Source organism: Trachypithecus francoisi, unplaced genomic scaffold, assembly GCF_009764315.1.
Source record: "Trachypithecus francoisi isolate TF-2019V2 unplaced genomic scaffold, Tfra_2.0 Lachesis_group21, whole genome shotgun sequence".
NCBI classification, from domain to species: Eukaryota; Metazoa; Chordata; class Mammalia; order Primates; family Cercopithecidae; genus Trachypithecus; species Trachypithecus francoisi.
This window is the reverse complement of record NW_022681467.1, coordinates 37,843,764-37,864,166: the sequence shown is the minus strand read 5'-3', so window position 1 is coordinate 37,864,166 and position 20,403 is coordinate 37,843,764. Positions and strand designations below refer to the sequence as shown.

The 20,403-nt window shown below is 43.0% G+C and overlaps 1 protein-coding gene across 1 annotated transcript in view; it reads left to right on the top strand.

Moving 5' to 3' along the window:
* LOC117068313 (receptor-type tyrosine-protein phosphatase T-like) overlaps positions 1 to 20,403 on the top strand; it is a 112,162-nt gene that overhangs the window by 57,709 nt on the left and 34,050 nt on the right. The window contains exon 3 of the mRNA XM_033185379.1: positions 10,566 to 10,701. Coding sequence (XP_033041270.1) covers positions 10,566 to 10,701 — 136 coding nt within the window. The remainder of the gene's footprint in view (positions 1 to 10,565; positions 10,702 to 20,403) is intronic.

Genomic DNA, 20,403 nt, shown 5'->3' with positions numbered 1-20,403 from the left:
ACTGTGTCTGGCATCAGTTGGGCATGACTGCTCTTAAATAAGTCTGTTTTGCTCTATTTCCATGGATAAAAAAGACACTTTCTTAATAGAATAAAGGAGTTTTCTTGCATCCAGAAGAGGTTCTCTATCAGAGTCTCATTTAGCCATCTTTTGTGGTGTGTGTAACATGACTAAACTAGAATTTGACCTACACAGAGCATTTATAGCGTAAAACAAGGTCTATCTGGAAACATAGATTTAGGAGACCAAGCAAAATCAGCACTTGAGGAACAATTTATTTGAGTGGCCTGAGTGCTTTCAAACAATCAATTAAAGCTATTCCTGTCTCACAGGGTGCTAACCTCCATTCGAGGCTGAAAACGAGGGCAACTTCTGTCAGCAATATTTAGCAGTTTTAGTTGTATAGGCTGTGATGAAGTCAATTCTAACCTCTTAGAACTGACTGGGTAATACTGAGGAGTCTGGGATATTAGAAATCTGTATCTTCTTTGCACTTAACAGTACTTATTAAATGGTCTTCCACAGCAAGGGTAGAACTATCGTTGAAAACCCTGCATCTCTGTGGTGTTTTCCAGCTACTTAATATGGACTCTGAGTTAAATTGTGACTAAAAGCAATTACTGTCATATGATGAATTGAGGCAATTTATTTATTACTTGAGAAACATCCTAGGTGATGTCACTTAGAAGAATGATGGAATAATCCTTCTCAAGTGCTCTATTATCAACCAGATCTGGTGAAGGAGGCATTGCTTTGAGGCATGGGGAGGTAGTCAGCAATTTAAAAAAATTAGTCACAGCAAGATCAAAGAAAGAATATTGGAGGCAAAGCAGAAAAAAAACACCTAAATTTGAACAAGACTTGTCTCCCTATGGAATTACATGGGATTGTTTGGTTGCTAAATATCAAGAGAGGTATTATAGAGAAAGCCCAGCGATTAATAATAAAACTAAATGCAACATATGAAAGGCTTGGAGGTGGTGGTTGATATACAAGAAAAGTGAAAAGGATGAGGGAACTTAAGTTAAAAAGGTCAAGTTTAAATATCATTTGAGCAAAGTCTGTATAATTTGGCTCATGTAACAAGATTCACATGACATGTTCATCAATCCCTTAGATATTAGAATAGGATACGTGGGTGCGAGGGCATGAGAGGAGATAATCTTCAAGAAAGATGCATGAAATAGAACTGCATGATAGAGCGGGTGGCAAGCCCTGCAGGGACAGGCATCAATACAAAGAGATTTTAATGTGGCTGGTCAATGGAAGATTCTAGATCTAAATACGGGTCTGCTTCTTCAGATATTTGAGAAAGGACAACCACACTTCTCTGCTGAACAGTCTCTCCCCCTATTTATTAGAGTGATGACACAGTAGTACAATAGGTTAAAGAGAATAAACTGTGCTAGACTGCCAGGGCCCATGTCCCAGCTCTCCTGCTTGCTACCGTTACTTAGTCTCTCAGAGGCTGTTCCCACATCTCAGAAATAGGTATAATGATGGAACCTGCTTCACAGGTGTATTAGTTCATTCCCACATTGCTATAAATACCCAAGACTGGATAATTTTAAAGAAAAGAGGTTTCATTGGCTCATGGTTCTGTAGGCTGTAGAGGACGCGTAGCAGCTTCTGCTTCTGGGGAGGCCTCAGGAAGCTTCCAATCATGGCAGAAGGCAAAGGGGCAGCAGGCATCTTACATGGCAGGATCAGAAGCATGAGAGAGTAGTGGCGGGGGTGGGGGGTGGAGACGCTACACACTTTTAAATGACCAGATCTCATTAGAACTCACTCACTCTCGTGAGGACAGTACCAAAGGGATGGTGCTAAACCGTTCATGGGGGATCCAACCACCTCCCACCAGGCCCCACCTCCAACCCTGGAGATTATAGTTCGACATGAGGTTTGGGTGCAGACACAGATCCAAACCATATTGATAGGGCTGTGAAGATTAAAAGAGAGAATATATTTGAAGGGCTTAAAACAGCAGCCTGGATTGTAATAAAAGCCCTAAATGTGTTACCTCTTTATTGTTCGTTGTTAATACTTCGCATGTGGTCAAATATCCTGAGCCTTCTGTTTCCATCTTCTGGAAGAACTCAGTTTCACACCTGGCTGTCCTGAAAGCCAAAATTTCTCCATGTTGGCCTCGGCTTGGCTAAAATCAAGATGCAGTACTGGACGTTCTCCCTGACTTACAAGTCCACACACCCCTCAAAAGTGGCAAAGAGAGGTGAGGCCAGCATCACTTGTTTATAAGAAGCCCACGCTGGTCCTTGGCCCATTTGGTGTCATATCCATCCTTCACTGTTGCCCTATGCTCCTGGGCATGTAGGTGACCCCTGCATGGGACCCCCATGACTGCTGGCTTCTGGGTTTGGCTAATGGGAGACTTTAATAAGATATGGTAAAGCTGGAGGAAGGGAGGGGCCTTCTTTCTCTTGGGCTCAGGCCCCTTCTTCGGCAGTGACTGTGTCTACTCCATGGCTTCAGGTCTCTAGATGGGTTGACCAGAGTTCCACTTCTGTTGGGTGATCCTTACTTCTGGGCTCTGAGAACTCCACTACCTCTTTTTGTTTCTCCAGTCTGGGCTGGGTAGTGGCTTCCTGATACTACTGCCCTCTGAGTTTCCCCACCATTGTCTCCTAATCCCTGTGTACTAATTCTCTAGTAAATTTGCTCTGTTTTAAAAGTTAGGAGTGGTTTCCTATTCCCTGGTTAGATGCTGTCTGATGTGAGGCTGTGCTAGTTTCTAGTGATTATTTCTTCCTTTTTTAAGTGGTAAGGGTGGGAGTGGGGGGAACCTGATTTAATCATCTAGTCTATTTTTTTTCCTGTATCAACATCACGCTAGTGTAAAGTATCTGAAATACACTTTTTTTTTTTCATTTAAAAAAAAAGTCAGCAACAGCATTTGTTTCTTCCCCAGGCTTGTCACACCCCTCCTGTTTGCTACGATTTCAGTCCTCAAAGACTGCCAAAGTAGTTCATGATCACAATTACAAATACTCTCAATGCCTTGGGATGCAATTTGTAAAGTCTAGAGGCTTGAATCTAATGAAGTATCCAGATGCTCTCCTGCCAACTTCTTTTCTGTCTTGGACTTTAATTCCATCTTAAAAATAATCTGCTATTCTGAGAATTTGTTTCCAGCAAAATCAAGAAGGTTTATGGGGCTTACCTGACTTGAGAAGAGCCAGAAAATTGCCCAGCATCCTCATCTTTTCCCTGTTAGCTCCTCTTGGCAAAACCCCCATAATCAGAGATGCCTGTAATGCTTAAAACCTTCACTGGCATAGAAGTACCAGCTTAGAGTCAGGGTTTCAAAGGTTTTCCCTACTGGGTGCCAGATACATACAAAGCCAGAGTAAAGACAGAAAAACTCTTCAACAAAAGAAGTCATTCAGTAGACAGGGGTAAACTGCCAGCAAAGTAAGATTTGCCTCTGATAAGCCACACTGGGGATAATATGTCCTTGGATAGCTAAGAAACAACTGTGTGTTTTAAAGAGTGCAGCTTTTAGGAATTGTGTCCCTGAGAGCTGACTTGCTTTCTTTACCGTCAGCGATGATCACCAGCATGGGTTATGCATCCGTTGGGATTTACTTGGTTTTATCAGTTGCAATTAGATGTTCTTGATCTGTAACTCCTATTTTTGCTCCATATCTTTACAAGGAAAATTCTCTGAAGTAAAACTCTGGAATTGGGCCTGTCACCAGTGAGAGCACTTCAGAATGAATCATTAATCATTGATTGCCAATCCCTTGTTGCCAAATTATGTTATTGCTGCCATTAAGTCATCCAGATGTAAGCCTGATATGGGCCTTGCCTATATGAGGAAAGTTAAGTGAATCACTCTGGGGGCTCTGCCTTTATCCTGAGGGTTGGATGAACTTAGACAGCAGGTTACAAGGAGGCATTGCCCCAGTCTCTGTCATCTACAGTTCATAGACACAAAAAACCCTCGTACTACCGTGGAACCAGTGCTAAAGTCACATCATCACTGTGCCCCATATGTGAACAGTTCCTCAGAGTTTATCAAGCCTTTTTCCCTCCATTATTACATTTAATTCTTAGAAAATCCCTGCGTGAACTTGGCATTTCTCATTATTTCATAAATGAGAATATCAAATCACATTGTGGTTAACAGGTTTGATCAAGGTCGCATAACCCATTATTGATGGCATCTGGACGCAAGCTTGCATATTTCCAATGTGAAACCCGATGCTTTTGACCAGTCTCATAAAACCATAGTATCTTGACATCAAAAGGAGCATAAGAAGTCTTGTCATCCCTTCTGCTTTAGGGGGAGCAGAGGATGTTCCAGCCAGCTCTTGTCCTTGTTGATGACACATTTCCCTGCCTTTGTGGGTAACATGGAGAGGGTCAGAGTGAGGGGGCAGGAATAGACTGCATGGGAGTCCCATGGCTCTAAAGATAATAGGGAGAATTCCTCTCACCGAGAGTATGAGTATTACTGGAATTAAGGGGAACCAAGTTGAGGTAAGAGATGACATCAGAGAAAAAGGTCAGCATCCTGTAGACGTGATATCCTCATGGCTTAGTTTTGCATCTAGGAAGCCAAGGAGATGAGAACAGAGACAGAGTAAGCAGGTAAAATGAAGGGCTGACTCTGATGCAGGACTTTGGAACCATAATGACCTCATCCTCTCTCTATACCATGATGCTGCAATGAAAGGTTCTGGGCTTTAACCTCAGCTGAATAGCTCTTCCGCATTCAAACGTTTCCTGTGTTGATTCCTCATCTACCCCCTGTCACTTCTACCCAGTGATACAGCTCTGAGCTTTCAAATTAAAGGGACCAAATCTACTCCATCTTCCACAATGGCCCTTTATCTAAAGGCAAAAATTAGGTCTCATCTGAATCTTCCCTTCCCTAAGATGAAAAATCCTGATTCGGAGTGATATACCTTCAAAGTCAATAATCTCTGGATCATTGTGCATCTCAATCAATGTATACCTGAATCATGTAGAGACCTTGTTACAATGCAGCTGCTGATTTAGTAGGTCTGGGGTGGGGCTCAAAATTCTTCATTTTTTATAAACTCCCAAGTTTTGCCAATATTCTGGTTGGTGGACCACTTTTTGAGTAGCAAGGCTCATGGCCTGTCTTCAGTCTGGAGGTCCCTTTTGAGAGGTCAAGTTCATAGCTGGACAGGACTCACCAGAGCGTTCTGACCAGTGCAGAGTAGAGCAGGACAGCGCTGCCCTTGTTAGATCCTTGGGGAAAATCAGCTGGGAGTGTTGCTGGGTAGCAAGGGAAGAGGCAGCAAAGAGACAAAACATGGCAACCGGACCCTATGTAAGGAGCTAATATTGAGGGAGGGAAGTAGACCTTAATAAACCAAGGGCCATGCCTTGTGCACGAGGTTTCCATATGTAAGAGTAGACAGGTAGCACATTAAAAGCAAGATTAAGAGTCTGGGCTGGAGCTAGGAGACTGGATCCTTAGCCATCACAGCATTTGGGGAAAGAGGAGAGAGCAGGATGCAGCAGCAGCTGCTTTGAGAACCAGTTCTGCCTTTGGGAGTGCTCAGAGCTCAGAGGACACAGCTGGCTGTGCTGTAAGGTCAGGCTTGCAGCGTGATGTTGGAGAGGGAGTCTCCTGTCAGTGCAAGCTGAGTTCACAAGATTATTTTTGATGATCACATCACACAGGGGGCTCAAGTACAGCCTTAAAGCTTCTCCAATTGGAGAACTTTACCTTCTGGTGCCTGCCTAGATGCCAATTCTGATTCGCTTGGCCTATTCTTAGATTGGGTCCTCTGGAGGGTAAAGATGAGGAAGATGCATCCAAATTCCTCCTCTTTCTCTCAGTTCCCCAATTCCCAGTCCCTGCTTAATAAACCAAAGTCACCCAGAGTCAGAGACAGCTTTTTAGCGACTCAGACTGATACTAAGCCTGACTCTCATGGAAAGGGTAGGCTTGGGGTAAAAGTAATGCAGGTGTTATCCCACTGAAGGGCTTCTAGTGGGATAGCCCTCTGAAAAGTCCCTTTTTATTTTAGGGCCACTGAGTCAGACAGATAGCCTTCTATGTGTACCTACTGCTGGCATCTGTGAAAGCCCACCGCATTCCCAGGGACCCCATCAGTAGCCAACCCTGATGTGCTCTCTTATGACTCCCATCACAGGTCACATTCTGCTCCACTGAGCATTTAAGATATAATCCCTGTGGACAGACCTGACTCTGCCACAAAAGCAGGACCCTCCCATCCTCTGTCCATCCCTCAGATATAGGAGCCACACATGGATGCTATCTTGCCTTTAGTCCAATTTCCTCTATCCCTGTATCACCTGTCAACCCTGTCAACACACTTCCACTATGAACAGAGGCACAAATCTCCAGAGACTAGGGCAAGTTCCCCTAAAGAATGCCAAAGCTGGATTTTCCCTATCCCAGGGAATGTTCACATTCCTGTATCTGATGTCTGGTTAGACCAGTCAAGCGTGGATTTTTCTAAAAACCTCACTGTGTAAAGTCTGTGATTTTAGCTCTGCTACCTGTTGGCTGAACTCATTGAATTTGTCTAAACCTCTGGGCTCTGGACTTTCAGACAGCCTCTCCAAATCCCCTGAATGTTCTTTCATGGCCCTCAAGTATGTTCTTTTGTAGGTTTACGGTCATTGCTGAAGCTGCTTCTATTTAGGAATGTCTTGGAATTCTTTTGGGAAAAGTTTTCTAATACTCATCCAAGATCTTCACTTTCCTTCGTGTGTGGACTTGATTCTACCCTGGGAACAGCCTTTGGCACAGTTGGTCATGCCCTCCTTTTTGAAACATTCTCTTCTCTTGGCTCTAGGATGCTATACTCGCCCAGGTTTACCTCCTAACTGTGTGGTCACTCCTGTTCCCCATTCAGGCTTATCTCCCTCTACTCACTAAATATTGCAGACCCTCAAGTCTCTGTTCTAGGTCTGTTTTTCCTTACACTCTTTATTCTCTCCCAGGGTGATTTCATCAACAGGCCCCCATGCTTCAAATACCGTCTGTGTATGTATGACTCACACATTTTTGCCTCCAGCTCTGACCTTTAATTTAGAGCTCCAGATCGCATTTTTGACTACATACTTTTCTGGAGTATATCTCAAGCTCACGTTGCCCCAGATATATTTCCCCTCTAAAGCTTTTCTTTTTCCATTGTGTCTGGAACCTGTAAACATTACTGTCATCCACCCTATCACGCAAGCCAAAGATTTGTGGTCATTCTTGACAGCTCTTTCTCCTTTATTCCCCATATCCAAGCCATCAACAGATTTTATCTATAGCTATTTCAAGTAATTATCTCTTTAATCACATCTGTCTATTTTCACTGTCATCACCTGAGTCTAAGCAACTATCAACTCCCATCTGAATGCCTGCAGTGATCTCAAAACTCATTTCACCAATCCACTTTGGTTCCACACCAAAGCTGGAATGATCTGTTGGAAATACAAATCTGACCATATCATTGCTCCTTGAATAACACTTAAATGGTGCCCTGTGTTCCTTAGGTTAAAGAACAAAAGCCCTTATTGGGGCCATAATATCCTGTGTGGACTGATGCATGATGCCCTCTCCAGCTTCTTTCTCATCCTTCCCTCCTTGCTTTCTTGCCTTGGTTATACTACATTTCTTTTCTTTTCTTTTTTTTTTAAAGCACAACAGGATACTTGCCCCACTGCACAGCTTTAGCCAAGGCTATTTCTCCTACTGCTCCCATATGCTGCTTTCATGATCCCTTTGCCTGGTTACAGCCTGTCTTCCTTTGGAGCTCACCCCTATTAAGGGTGAATTGCTCCAAGAAGCAATTCATTTTTTTAAATTATGCAAATATCTATTTATAAGTGTCATGTGCTTCTCTGTTCAAACCTTTACAGGGTTCAAGTTTGCTGTTACTTATTCTGGATTTATTAATTGTATTCCTCTACCCCCAACCACCACTAATTGTAGACTCTTTGAGAGCAGGAACTGTACCTGTTTTGCTCACCAGTGTATCACCAAATGCCTGGCACATAGTGAGTATTTATGATCACTTACTGAAGGAATGAAGTATGAGTCTTATCAGACCAAGCTAATTGCATTGTTCCTAGAGTAATAGGATCCTCTCTAGGGGCTCTTTGCCATTGCACTCCTAGTCTCTAGAACAGGACCTGGTAGCAGACACACTAAGTAAAATTAGGCTGTGCCAATGAGTGAATGCCCCAGAGACAACCCTTCCTCCAAATCTAAATAAAAAGACTCCATCAATATTGAGGAAATTTGGATCTGAGATTCTCCCCTTCCTTTATGCTTGCTACATTGTGGATTAGCCACATCTCAGAAATCATGTCTCCAGCCTGGGAAATGGGGGTTGCATGGGAGCTACTCAGAACCAGCCCTGGTCCCCCCATCCTGGAATGTCAGACCAGCCCTGCTAAAGAGGTGGTGGACAACTCAGGAATTCTCTAGGCTGTAGATGAGCAGAGTCTACTCAGTCAGCCCTGGAATTTGATGAGTTGGTTTTGCCATTAGCTTGTGAAAAGAATGAATAAAATTCTCATCCATAAGTCCTTCTAGGAACAGAATCTCTGACTCTACAGGCAGCATAGTTTAGCACACAGCTCATGGCAACTCAGTGGCAAAATAACGAATAATTGAATGGATAAATAAAGCACACAACTGTGGTTCACTCACCCTCGTATTATGTTATAATTATCTGTTAAGCAGCAATGATGAGGAGGGAGGCCTGTGCTAGACACTGGCATTAGAGAAATGAATAGGGTGACTTAGAATTCTCACTAGAGAATTGGCCAAGCAAACCCAACATGTCTAAGTTACAACAGCTTGGGGAAAGTGCTCTGAGAGAGGAAACACTTAATGCTCTTAAGCAAAAAAAAGGGGGTGCATCAATGTGCTGGAGGGCTTAAACATCAGTGCATTTGGGGAATCGGGACCATAGCTTTTGGGTAGTGGCATTCCTTCAACTCAAGACTCCGCTGAGTTCTATGAACACATGACTTAAAAAAGGAGAAAACTCAATTTGCTTCCAAGAGAACAAATGTGTGTGGGCAGAGACGCCATCCCCTTAGCTAAACACTAAACAACCACAAACATTTAGGGAGCCCTATTACCGGTCAGAGTCTGTGCTAACATGGGAAAACTAAGATAAACGAGGCATAATCCTGTCCCTGAGGAGTTTGCAGACCACTGGAGGAGAAAGATGTGAAAACAAATAACTAATAATATTGGTGCATTGTAGTAAGAGATATTGTGAGGCATGTGCAAAGTGTTATAAAGTGTTAATAGAATTTAGAGAAGAGGGAGAAACTCTCCCAGGGGCACAGACTCAGAGAAAGTGTATTGGCTGATGAAGAATGTGCTGATGTAGATGTGGAAGAAAAGAAGGAATGAGTTAGGAAAAGGGTGGTTTAGACTTTTAAGCTGCCTCACACTTAAAGGCTGGCACCAATGGGAATATAAACAGAAGCAGGAGGAAATTCACTTAGGGTGCTGGTAACCCCTGGACCACTCTCTAGAATGTCTGAAATAAGATGTTGCCTCTAATCCCTAGTACATAGCATGAAGACACTGGTTTTTGGCATTGTTTGCCTGCTTACTTTGCTATGGCATAAGCAGAATGGTTGTTTTAGGGAGAAGGGATTGAGGGACTAGATGACTTGAGAGCTGGATTCAGGGCCCCTGACCACTGAGGTCTAAAATTGGAATCACGAAACCTGTGGAATTCTGGCCCTTACCTTTATCAGCCATGTGACTTTCAGCAACATCCCTTGGTTTTCTCATCTATAAAATGGGAAAATCAGTATCTCATCTATCTTCGGGAACGTTTGTGAGGACTGACCAGGCCAGATCCATGAAGTTACCCAGCACAGGGCTAAGGATATAGTAAGTGGCCAGTTACCTGCCTCCTCTACTGAGGATTATGTCAGCAAGTTAACACCTGGTAGGATATGTTGCATTAGTATTAAATGCTAAAAATGGAATTCATCAGATTTAAGTGTTTTTTTGAACCCAAGGTGTGTTCAAGTTCCCTTGAATATACAAACTTTTTACCCTACCGTTTGTTTCCTATAAAGAACAAAGCAAAAACCTCTTTTTATCTTTAAAACTCTAGTGATTTAAATTGTGTTGCCCCAACATAAAGCTATTATTTCCATCATTTACCTAAAAGAATAATGTAGGGTTAGGTATAATTCCACAAGCCCAGGAAATGTTCTATGGTTTGATCTTAGAAACAAAGCAATATGAGAGAGAAAAAAAATTTTAACTTGATTTGCCTTAAGGAAAAGGATGCTTCAACACGGGTACCCAGGTGAGAACCTTGGGCAACTCACTTAATTTCTCTGCACGTCAGTTTCTTCATCTCAGAAGAATGTAATGATCATCCCAACCTCACAAGGAATTGATCCTCAAAAGTTATTACATGGGACAATGTATGTGATGCCCTTAGCACAGTGCCTGGCACATAGTGAGCACTCAACTAAAGGAAGCTGTTGTCATTATGATGAATGTCTAGTCACATATGTGGGTGCTTTCAACATTGCTGTCCTTCCCTTTCCCCTCCTAGGTGCCTCCACTCAGAATTCTAACACTGTGGAGCCAGAGAAGCAGGTGGACAACACCGTGAAGATGGCTGGCGTGATCGCTGGCCTCCTCATGTTCATCATCATTCTCCTAGGCGTGATGCTCACCATCAAAAGGAGGTGAGTCTGCTGCTGCCCAGAAGACTCTGCTGACCCGCGGTGACCCCATCACTGCTGTGTGGCCAGGACTTTGCTCTGTTAATCATTGTCCAGCAGGGATCTTCTGCTATAACCATTGAGGTCCTGAAATACGTGGGCTGGCTGTGGTTCATTGTGTTGCTGTTTGAAGGGTGCATGCTGCCTGCTTGGCAGGTGGTCCTGAGGTGGCCAGTTTCTTATGGGCCAGTGGTCCCTATGACTGGGCCACTGCGATGTGCCATGGGATTCCATGTATCACGAATTGAGTCTTATAGGAGTTAACTGCTGTGTTGCAATCAATCATGTCATCAGGATAGCTCGGGAGCCCCAGGAACATAGATGAGTCCAGAAACACAGTTGCAGGAAAGTAGTGTTTTACCATTCTCACCTCCATTTGCCCATGATTTCCACTGGTCAAATAATAGCATCCCAGGCCACCCTCTCCATGAGAGATAAAGCCCACAATGGTATAAGAGTTCCCAATTACAAGTCCTGTTACAGGCTCTGTACTATGCCCTGTCCCACGAAACCTTCCCAGCAGGGTTGCTGTTGCTTGTCACCTCTCAACAGCATGTCTCCCTGGACTCCTCTGGCCAGCTACCAGGTTGCTCATACTGTGTGCTTTCTGCAGTTGCATTTCTCATAAAAGCAAGCATGCAGATTCCTCCCTTATTCCCAAGATTTACTGCACCAGCATCTTCTCTTTAAGAGGCATTCACAAGGCTTGAGGATAACACAAGGAAATTACAGACAGGGAAGAAAATACAAAGGGTAAATATCAGCTATCCCTGTCCCCAGGGTGCACTGGTTATTCCTCTAACAGGGAGTTTTACTCGCCCCTCTCCTTAGCCCCTGCATGCCACCATGCTAACACATCTACTTCCCACTTCCATGTCTTCTCAGTTTCAATGCCAGAGCCCCAACCTTAGTCTCTACCTTCCCACTCCTCAGTCTGTCATAGCAAACAAAATATTTATCCACATTATAATATATGTAGTGTATTGTGCCCTGCTCCCAGGCAAAAGAGCCTTCTATGTTATTAACCAAACCAACACCTTAGCCTGAAACTCTGGGTTTGCTTATGCACAAAGTTCAGGGCAACCCCAAGAACAAGGGCTGGGAACTTGCTTCCATCTGTAGGATGAAAAATGCTCATCAAATGTATTTCCCACCAAAACAAAGGGACAGAGTACCCCTAACAACTAATTCCAGCTTCTACCTTAGGAACCACATGAATATAAAATACAGAATTTTTTTTTAAAAAAAGCAGTATCCCCATTTCCAGCGATCAGTGATTTAGCAATACTAGGGTCCAGTCAACCCTCTCTTGACTATGCAAGCACCAGGATGTCCCTCTGTCTCTTTCTCATGATTCTGCTTTGGATCAGTTGTACCTGCCTCTGGCCAGGACATTATACTGTGAGGACATCTTTTCTTGACATTTATTGTCTAATAGGACCATGTCTTGCCTCAGGCTCCCAGCAGAATGGCTTAAGAGCTAAGGTTCTCCTCCAGCCTCTGATGTTCTGGTTGGAGAAACTAGCGGTAACAGAAGGTACTATGTTAATATTGGGGGTGAAGAGCCCTTAAAGGGTTAAGGTCAACATTACATTGTCATATCACCATCATCACGGATAACACATGGCCACATTATATGTCCCGGTGACTAGTCTGCTGCTATTACATGGGGTAGTATATGACTTTTGATTTCCCTGGGGGCAGTAAGCACGTTGTACGTGTAAGAGCATTGAAATGTTTCTTAGAGTTACAGATGTATTAGAGGCAGAGGTGAGTTTGGGATTGTCCACCCAAATTAATGGAACTGAATACCTCTTTGGTAGACCTGGAATTTTCTTATTCTTTGCCACTGATTTGTAAATCAGATACGCTCTTCCAATTTTGCTCTTTCTAAAGCCTGGCTTAACCCACGTCACCATCGTCTGTGAGATTGTGAAGAAATTTCACTTCCTTCTCACAGCTATTTCTGAAATGTGTGACTTTTTGGGAGGGAGGAAAAGGCTTTATGTTTCCAGGGTGGGAGCAACTATAAAATGAGTCCTTTGTGGTAGTTTTAACCTCTTCTGAGTATCTTTATCATCTCTCATGTCTATCAAAACTGTCCATCAGACCCAATCAACAGGCATCACATGATCACCATTTCTCCCCAGGAGGCAAAACCTGGGCATTGCATGTTGTGGGGTGCTAATCAGTGTTTACATATATGGCATCTTTTGAAGAAACTAAGACATTTTGTTGGCCTAGTTGATTGGAACAGTTTACAGATGGGAGGGGAGGGTAAGAGGAGAAGAGGAGAAAATGGGGAGGAAGAGAGAAATTGCACATAGGACTGTGCTCTTTCCACTTACCTACAATGCCTTCCTGTGTTTAGAGATGCCCCAAAGGAAAGCAAAATTCTGTGCACCTCTTCTTTCCCAGCTACCCCCAGCTGCATATATATATATATCTCACTGATTAATTGAGTCTGCTACCAACTTACTGTTGGCCAGAATACTATCTACATCTACCTCAAAGGAAGATGTATTCAAGTCAAAGAAACTTCCAAGTAACAGGCTTCTCACCATAGCTCAGGATACTACATATGTAGTAAAACATACCTCCTTAACATCTCCTCAGTGTCCTATCATCACCTACAGTGCTTGGACTCAGGAGTTCACAGAGGCCAACACCTGCTGCAACCCATCCACTGGCTTAAGTTTGCCTGGGTCTTCTCCCTGCCTTCCCTGGGCATGAACATGGTCGCTTTCTGGTTTTTTCCTACTCCTAATATGTTCAACTGACTCAAAGCCTCCCTAAAGCTATAGCCACAGATGTTTCCAGCAAACATAAGATGTCCCTAGCTTCTCCCCCTGAAGGTTTGTGATCATTGACTTTAGAGCTTCCTTGCCACTCTCCAAAGAGTGTCCTTCTCTTCCTATTAGGGTTTTCCTTTTATGACACAGAACTAGAAGACAGACAGAGAATGCGCTTGAGATCCAAGGACGAAGGGAATGGTTTAATGAAAAAAGCTTAATTAATGTATATTTAGATAACTGAAAACAAAATACAGGAGGGAAAAGAGAGAATATCAACAAAACCTGAGAGGTGTTTTGTTGTTGCTTGGTTTTGTTTTGTTTTGTTTTGTTTTTGAGACGGAGTCTCACTCTGTCACCCAGGCTGGAGTGCAGTGGCCGGATCTCAGCTCACTGCAAGCTCCGCCTCCTGGGTTTACGCCATTCTCCTGCCTCAGCCTCCCGAGTAGCTGGGACTACAGGCGCCCGCCACCTCACCTGGCTAGGTTTTTGTATTTTTTAGTAGAGACGGGGTTTCACTATGTTAGCCAGGATGGTCTCGATCTCCTGACCTCGTGATCTGCCCGTCTCGGCCTCCCAAAGTGCTGGGATTACAGGCTTGAGCCACCGTGCCCAGTCTCTTGGTTTTGTTTTGTAATGGGGGGAGGGAGATCTTGAGAAATGCAAAGGAGAAAGGGATATGAGATGTTGGTGGGTGATTTAAATGGGATTCTCTTATAGTTTGAAAGAGAAGTAAGTTAAAGTTTAGAGTTCTTTTTGCATTATCTTTGGCTGTTTGAACTGGACTATATTGAATGTGGAACCAGATGGAATTAGGATTGCATGGACATACACAGGATGATATGAACATTATAAGAAGGGATCCTGGAGCCCCTCACTGACAGAGTTAACTACCAGTGTGGTTTTAGCCACACCAACTACACAATATCCATCCTTCTGCTGTCACTAGATAGTGGCTCCATCTTTTTCTTCTGGATCTGTTGATCACATCAGGAGCTCTGAATGTTCTGTAATTGGTACCCCATGTCATTATGTAGTAAAACATACCTCCTTTTCATGAGCACCATATTAAGTCCTGACATCGAGAGAGACCTTCATCACTAACTCATCACTGCGGTCCTGATCATCTTCATTCCTTGTCTCCTCCCCTTAGAACTGTTAGACATCCTCCCCACTCCTCCAAAATCAGCAGTCAAGAGGTTGCATGACCAACTCTATGTTTTCTTAACTTCATACCATGGGCACTTTGTGCCTTCCATGCAAATTAAGGTGAAAAGATCAAGTCTTATTGCCTTAACCAGCATGTCTCAGTAGTTGAAGGTGTTCATTAGCCACTCACATACAAGAAGGTCTACAATTCAATGTTTGTTTGTGGAGCGTGAAATTATATGTATGCACACACAAGTTTCATATAGTTCAGTTTTATTCCTTGGAACACACTTCCTGGAGTCTAAACATGGTCCCTTAAAGCTTAAAGCATGGCCATGCACTTATGCATAGGGAAACAACAAAGCCAAGTTATGCAGGACTTTTCACAAGATCTGCACCCCTGGACTTGTCTGGATCCTACACTAAGCTGTCCATCACATTTTAATTTTCAAGTAAGAACTAGGAAATTTTAGGGAGGTGTATTCAAAGTTGGTACCATCCATGGTTCTAGCCAGACCCTATCTTCTCCCCTGCTCCCCTGCCCAGCTCTTCCTAGTCCAGCCTGAACTCTCTGCCAAACTTTCCTTGCCCGTCCAAATGGAAACTTTTGTTCCAAGAATGTATTTGGAGTATCTTGAGTATAAATATGAATGTCTATTCTGAGATTTTATATGCATCTCTGGTTATACATCAATTTTCTGTGACTTGTACCTGCCCTCCAGTAGCTCCCAGTCTAATGGATGCACACCTTGTAGCTGTGGACAGAGCATCAGAAAAACTGGCCCCAAATTTTTAGTCCTGTTTATTTGCTGTTAACCTTGGAGAAGCAACTTAACAAATCTCAGCCTTTGCTTTCCCTTCTATGAAAGGTAGCCAGTTTTATGGGGCTATTCTAAAGATCAAATGAGCTAATTATTGAAATAGGTTTTGTTCCCTGAACCTGCCTAAGGAATTGCAATGCACAGTATCTATAGAAACATTCATCTCCACATGACCATCAACTGTACCAAGCCAGCTCCAAACCCATTACTAATATGCTAATAGCAGGGTTGCAATCAATGCTCACACACTGACATAATTTGCATCATTTTTCATTTAAACTGCAGCTGTATTCTGATTTTAATCTTCCTAATAATCATAGTAGGGTAGGTCTGTTGTTTGTTTGAAAAAAAGAAACTGAAGTTCAAAAAGATCATGTGAGTTGGTGAAGGTTTTGGGCAGAGTTGATGTGGAAACCCAGTCTCTGTGTCTCTAGAGCTCATGCTGCTAACTTCTACTCTGTCAGTCCATGGAGACTGACAGGAAATAAGCAAATCCTGAACTAAGAAACATGTGACTCACCTTCTGGCACCACTTTCCTCTCTGGGACTTGTTTTTCCCAATTTCACTATATTCGTCTTTTGTGCATGCTGTTTCCCTCAGTGAAATGTCCTGAGATTTCTCTTAACCTACAAAGTTCCTATCACACTTTGACTCTCAGCCTCTTGTTCCTCCTAGTAGGACTCCCAAATGTTACCATCTCAGCAAAGCCTTCCCACCAGCCTCCTACCCCAGGAAGATCCAATGATGCTCCCCTGCATGCAGCCACTGTGCCATACATGCCAGTCTTCATTTGTGTATTTATCACACTACCCAGTGGTTGTAGTTTTGCTGGCCTGAAGATCAGTCCTCTCTTATTAGAGCTCCATTATCCATATCATCTGCCCCTGGACATATACCTTGAAAATCCCTCAGGCATTTCATAGTCAAAGCCAAAATCATTACCTACTCCCCAACCTGTTTCCCATCTCATTCAAAGGCACTACCTCCTATCCCATCATCAAACAGATGGGATTCCAACACCCTGGATTATTTACATTCTCTTAGTCACATTCTCTCTCTTTCTCTATCTCTCTTCTCTTTCTCTCTTTCTCTCCCTTCCTCTCTCCCCTCCCTCCTTCCCTCCCCCCCTCCTTCCCTCCCGCCCTCCCTCCCTCCCTCTGCCTCCTCTTCCTCCATTGTCTTTTCCCTGGGTCAGACCTCTATAGCTTTATTGCATGAGCTTCCTCACTGATCTTCCTAACTGTGCCCCACTCCTCCAACCTATCCTCCACACTGTAGTCAGCATGATGTTAAAAAATGAAGCTCGTACTCCCAAACCTGTCATCTAAAGCCCTTCGGTGGCTTCTTCTCCATAGCCATGGTTCATGAGGTGGAAGTGAGGGAAGAAGCACATGTCTAAGTCACCTGGGGAATTTTGTCAAGTGATACTGTCTCCCTGCCCATATGGAAACAAGTTTCTTAGTTCTTCTTAACTTTTTGGTTTTTCTGGGTTTTTTTTCTTAGTTTTTCTGACAAGTCTCCTAAAGTCTCTCACCTCTGCTCCATAAGTTTTGCTTATGAATGTTCTTCTTCTTCAATAGCTGTGTTTCTCAGCTCCATGTGACCAGCTATTACCCATGTTTAAGGACTAATTCAGTAGCCACTTTCTCCTATAAACCCTTCCTGACCTTTGATCTAGACAGAATCTCTTCACCAACTGGATCCCCTGTGCGAGGACTCGCGTTATTTTCTGCCTTATACTTTTCCTTGTATTTGCATCCTATTTCCTCACGAGACTATCAGCTTTCTCTTCTGATTCATCCTCATCTCCAATGTGCCCTGCAAATACTGAGAATTTCCTAAAAACATGTTGAATGGGAGAACCCAGTGGAATTAGAACAGATCAACTCTCTATGTATTGTACAAGAGAGCTTCACTCAGAGAACAGACCTAAATGTCAACATTAAGCATTGATGGTTTGTGCACCAAGTCCTGTGGTAGGAGGGTGGAAAGGCAAGGCTGGAGGGCAGCAGTATGTGGAAGACATACCATGGTCTGAGCCTTCAGAGAGCACATTGTCTACCCAGAAATAAAACGAAACAAAATAATGAGGCAATCAGAAAAGCTAACTCAGGCCAAGCTAAAAGAGGCAGTGCACGTTATTAAGGGTACCACAGATCAGAAAACTGAAATGGAAATAGAGTTTAAGGAAATTACCTGCAATTACATAGCTAATAAATGGCAGAGTTGGGTCTCAAACTCTGATAATGGAGTCCACACTCTGAAACATCATCTAATCTGATAATGGAGATTATCATCAAAATCTGATCATCAAAAATCTGATAATGGAGTCCACACTCTGAAACATCATCTAATCTGGATTAAATATAAAACAGGACCTGCTGAGATGCCAAATTGTGTGGCATAATTTTGAGTGATTTGTTGAGGTGGGAAAAAGCCCAAACGCCCAAACAAAATATGTCATCTTCTGTTCATCCTGTTCTAAACTGCTCCTTCCTCTACACCTGAAAATTAAATCCTGCTCCTTCTGCCTGCACTCACATGGGCAGCCACTTAAGCTGGGAACTTGGAAGTCCTCTTCAATGTATTCACTTTTAATCACCTTTTGATTTTGTGTCTTAACCGCCTTGCACACTGCTGACCTTCCCCATCCCCATGGCCACTGCAAAGGAAGCCCCCAACAAATATTTCTTGTGTTGACCAGTCAGTGATTGTGTAACCACAATCACTCTGCCTTTGACTTTCTCCTCACCCTCCTGCTAAAAATTACTCACCTACAACAAATATTTGGCCATGTGACTTCTTGGGTTTTCCCTGTGACCTGTGGGACTGCGACCAAGCTCCATAAACTCTTTGGGAAATAGCCCTTCCAACATCTTTCTGTTCCCACTTTGTTAACCCACCTGCCCAAACCACAAACACAGTTCCATCTGCCTAAACATTCCCTTCTCCTCTCCTCCATCTGACTTCTCTTTTACTTTACCACTCAGGCATCCCAGATTCTGGGCCATCTTGCCTGCTTTCCCTCCTCACCCCTATCCCCAGGTATGGACTCACAGCTCCCTGTGTTGCCTTATCATAGAATTGATCATGACAGAAGATAATACAACATAATAGCTATTAATACAGCCTCTTTGAATCAGACTCCCTGGATTCAGATCCCTGCCATGCCACTTAACAACTGTGTAAACATGAGAAAGTTGCTTAACCTCTCTGAGCCTCACTTTTCTCATCTGTAAATAGGATAATAATGCTTCATAAGGTTACTGTAAAGATTAAATAAAATAGTTCATGCAATATACTTAAAACAGTACCTGACACAGAATTGTTCTCCCACTATTTAAGTGACAGCTATTATCATCTGCTTTATAATTTGCTTGTCTGGCTCTCTCATCAGACATATGGACTAGATTAAGATCTCATTTGTCTTTCTGTCTGTACTTGACAGAGATAAGGATATAGTAGGCTCTTGAGAAGTTTCCACTGAATTAATGATGGAAAGATGGATAAATGGACGATGGATGGATTACTGGATAGATGGGTGGGTGTGTGGATGGACAGATGGATGGATGGATGGATGGATGGATGCAGGCATACATGCATGCATGGATAGGTTCATGGATGGATGGATGGATAGATGGCTGAACGGGTTTATGATCTAGATGGATGGGTAGAAAGTCAAATGGGTGGTTAGATGACAACTTTGTCCTGTTTAAATTGTATGGAACAAAAGAAAACTGTGCCTGAAGTCAATCTTGTCAACTGGCTGAAATAAGGTTCTTTAGTATGTGATTTATTAAGTTGGGGGTTATTGTTCTTTTGTTCTTTTGTTTTGTTTTCTAAGCACAGCTGTCTTCCTGCTCAGGATTTTTGGTTTCAGGCAATCTGTTACTTGCAATATCACTGTATCCTTGTAAATTTAGACCTTCAGTAAATCTTCTTCAAGGCTTAGAAAAAAACACACATGTAAACTGTTTTGGTCACAGAGTAAAGACCTGTGATACTTGACCTAGAAGACTTTGCAGTTTAATTGGGAAAAAAGATTCAATGAATAGAAGTTTGTCAGTTACGATTATTCTGGAGTCGCCTTGCTGCTGGGTCAGAGACAGCACCAGAAGGCTTTTGGTGACACCCAGGATAACTCAGAAACGCAACTTGAAAAAGATGGTCTGTGGTTTGAAGGTGAAGAAGGAAGCATGTTTTCTCGGCTCAGGCCAAGGTGAATCCTGAAGGTTGACAGCAGAAAAGCTAGAAGGTCAGAATATTCAGTGTAGCTGAGGAGGAGGTGGCCGCTGACAATGAGGGCATCCGACTCGGAATGGAGGCCTTGCAACTGGTCCAAAGATACACAAAGCATTTGACCTAGTGAGATATGGACAGTGAGAGTAATTATATCTGCTCCTCAGGGTTGTGGGGAGGATTGAAAGAGATAAGTTGTGACATCCCAATGCCTGACTCCCCAGATTTCTCAAGATATATCCGTTTTCTTCCTTCCTTGAAAGCAGCACAGGCTTGAGGTCAAGAACATGAGCTATAAGCCTTAGAGCCATGTTGCTATCAAATCCAGTTACTAGCTGTGTGATATGAAGTTACTTCTTGTTTGCCTCAGTTTCTCCATCAGAATAGTGGGAATGGCAATAATACCTGTCTTTTAGGGCAGCTGTGAGGAATACATGAGTTAATAATGTGTGCTAAAGCTGAGAACAATACCTGGCACATAGTAAGTGCTATATAAGTGTTTGTTCTTATTTTATTATTCCTAAAGAAGGGAACACTTTGTTCCTGGTGACCAGAATAAAAAGCAGTAAACCTTATCTCTGTGGATGAGGTGCAGACATAAACCACCCTTTACTGAGCCCTAGTACATTCCAGATGTTTAGATTAATATTAATTTAGATTAATG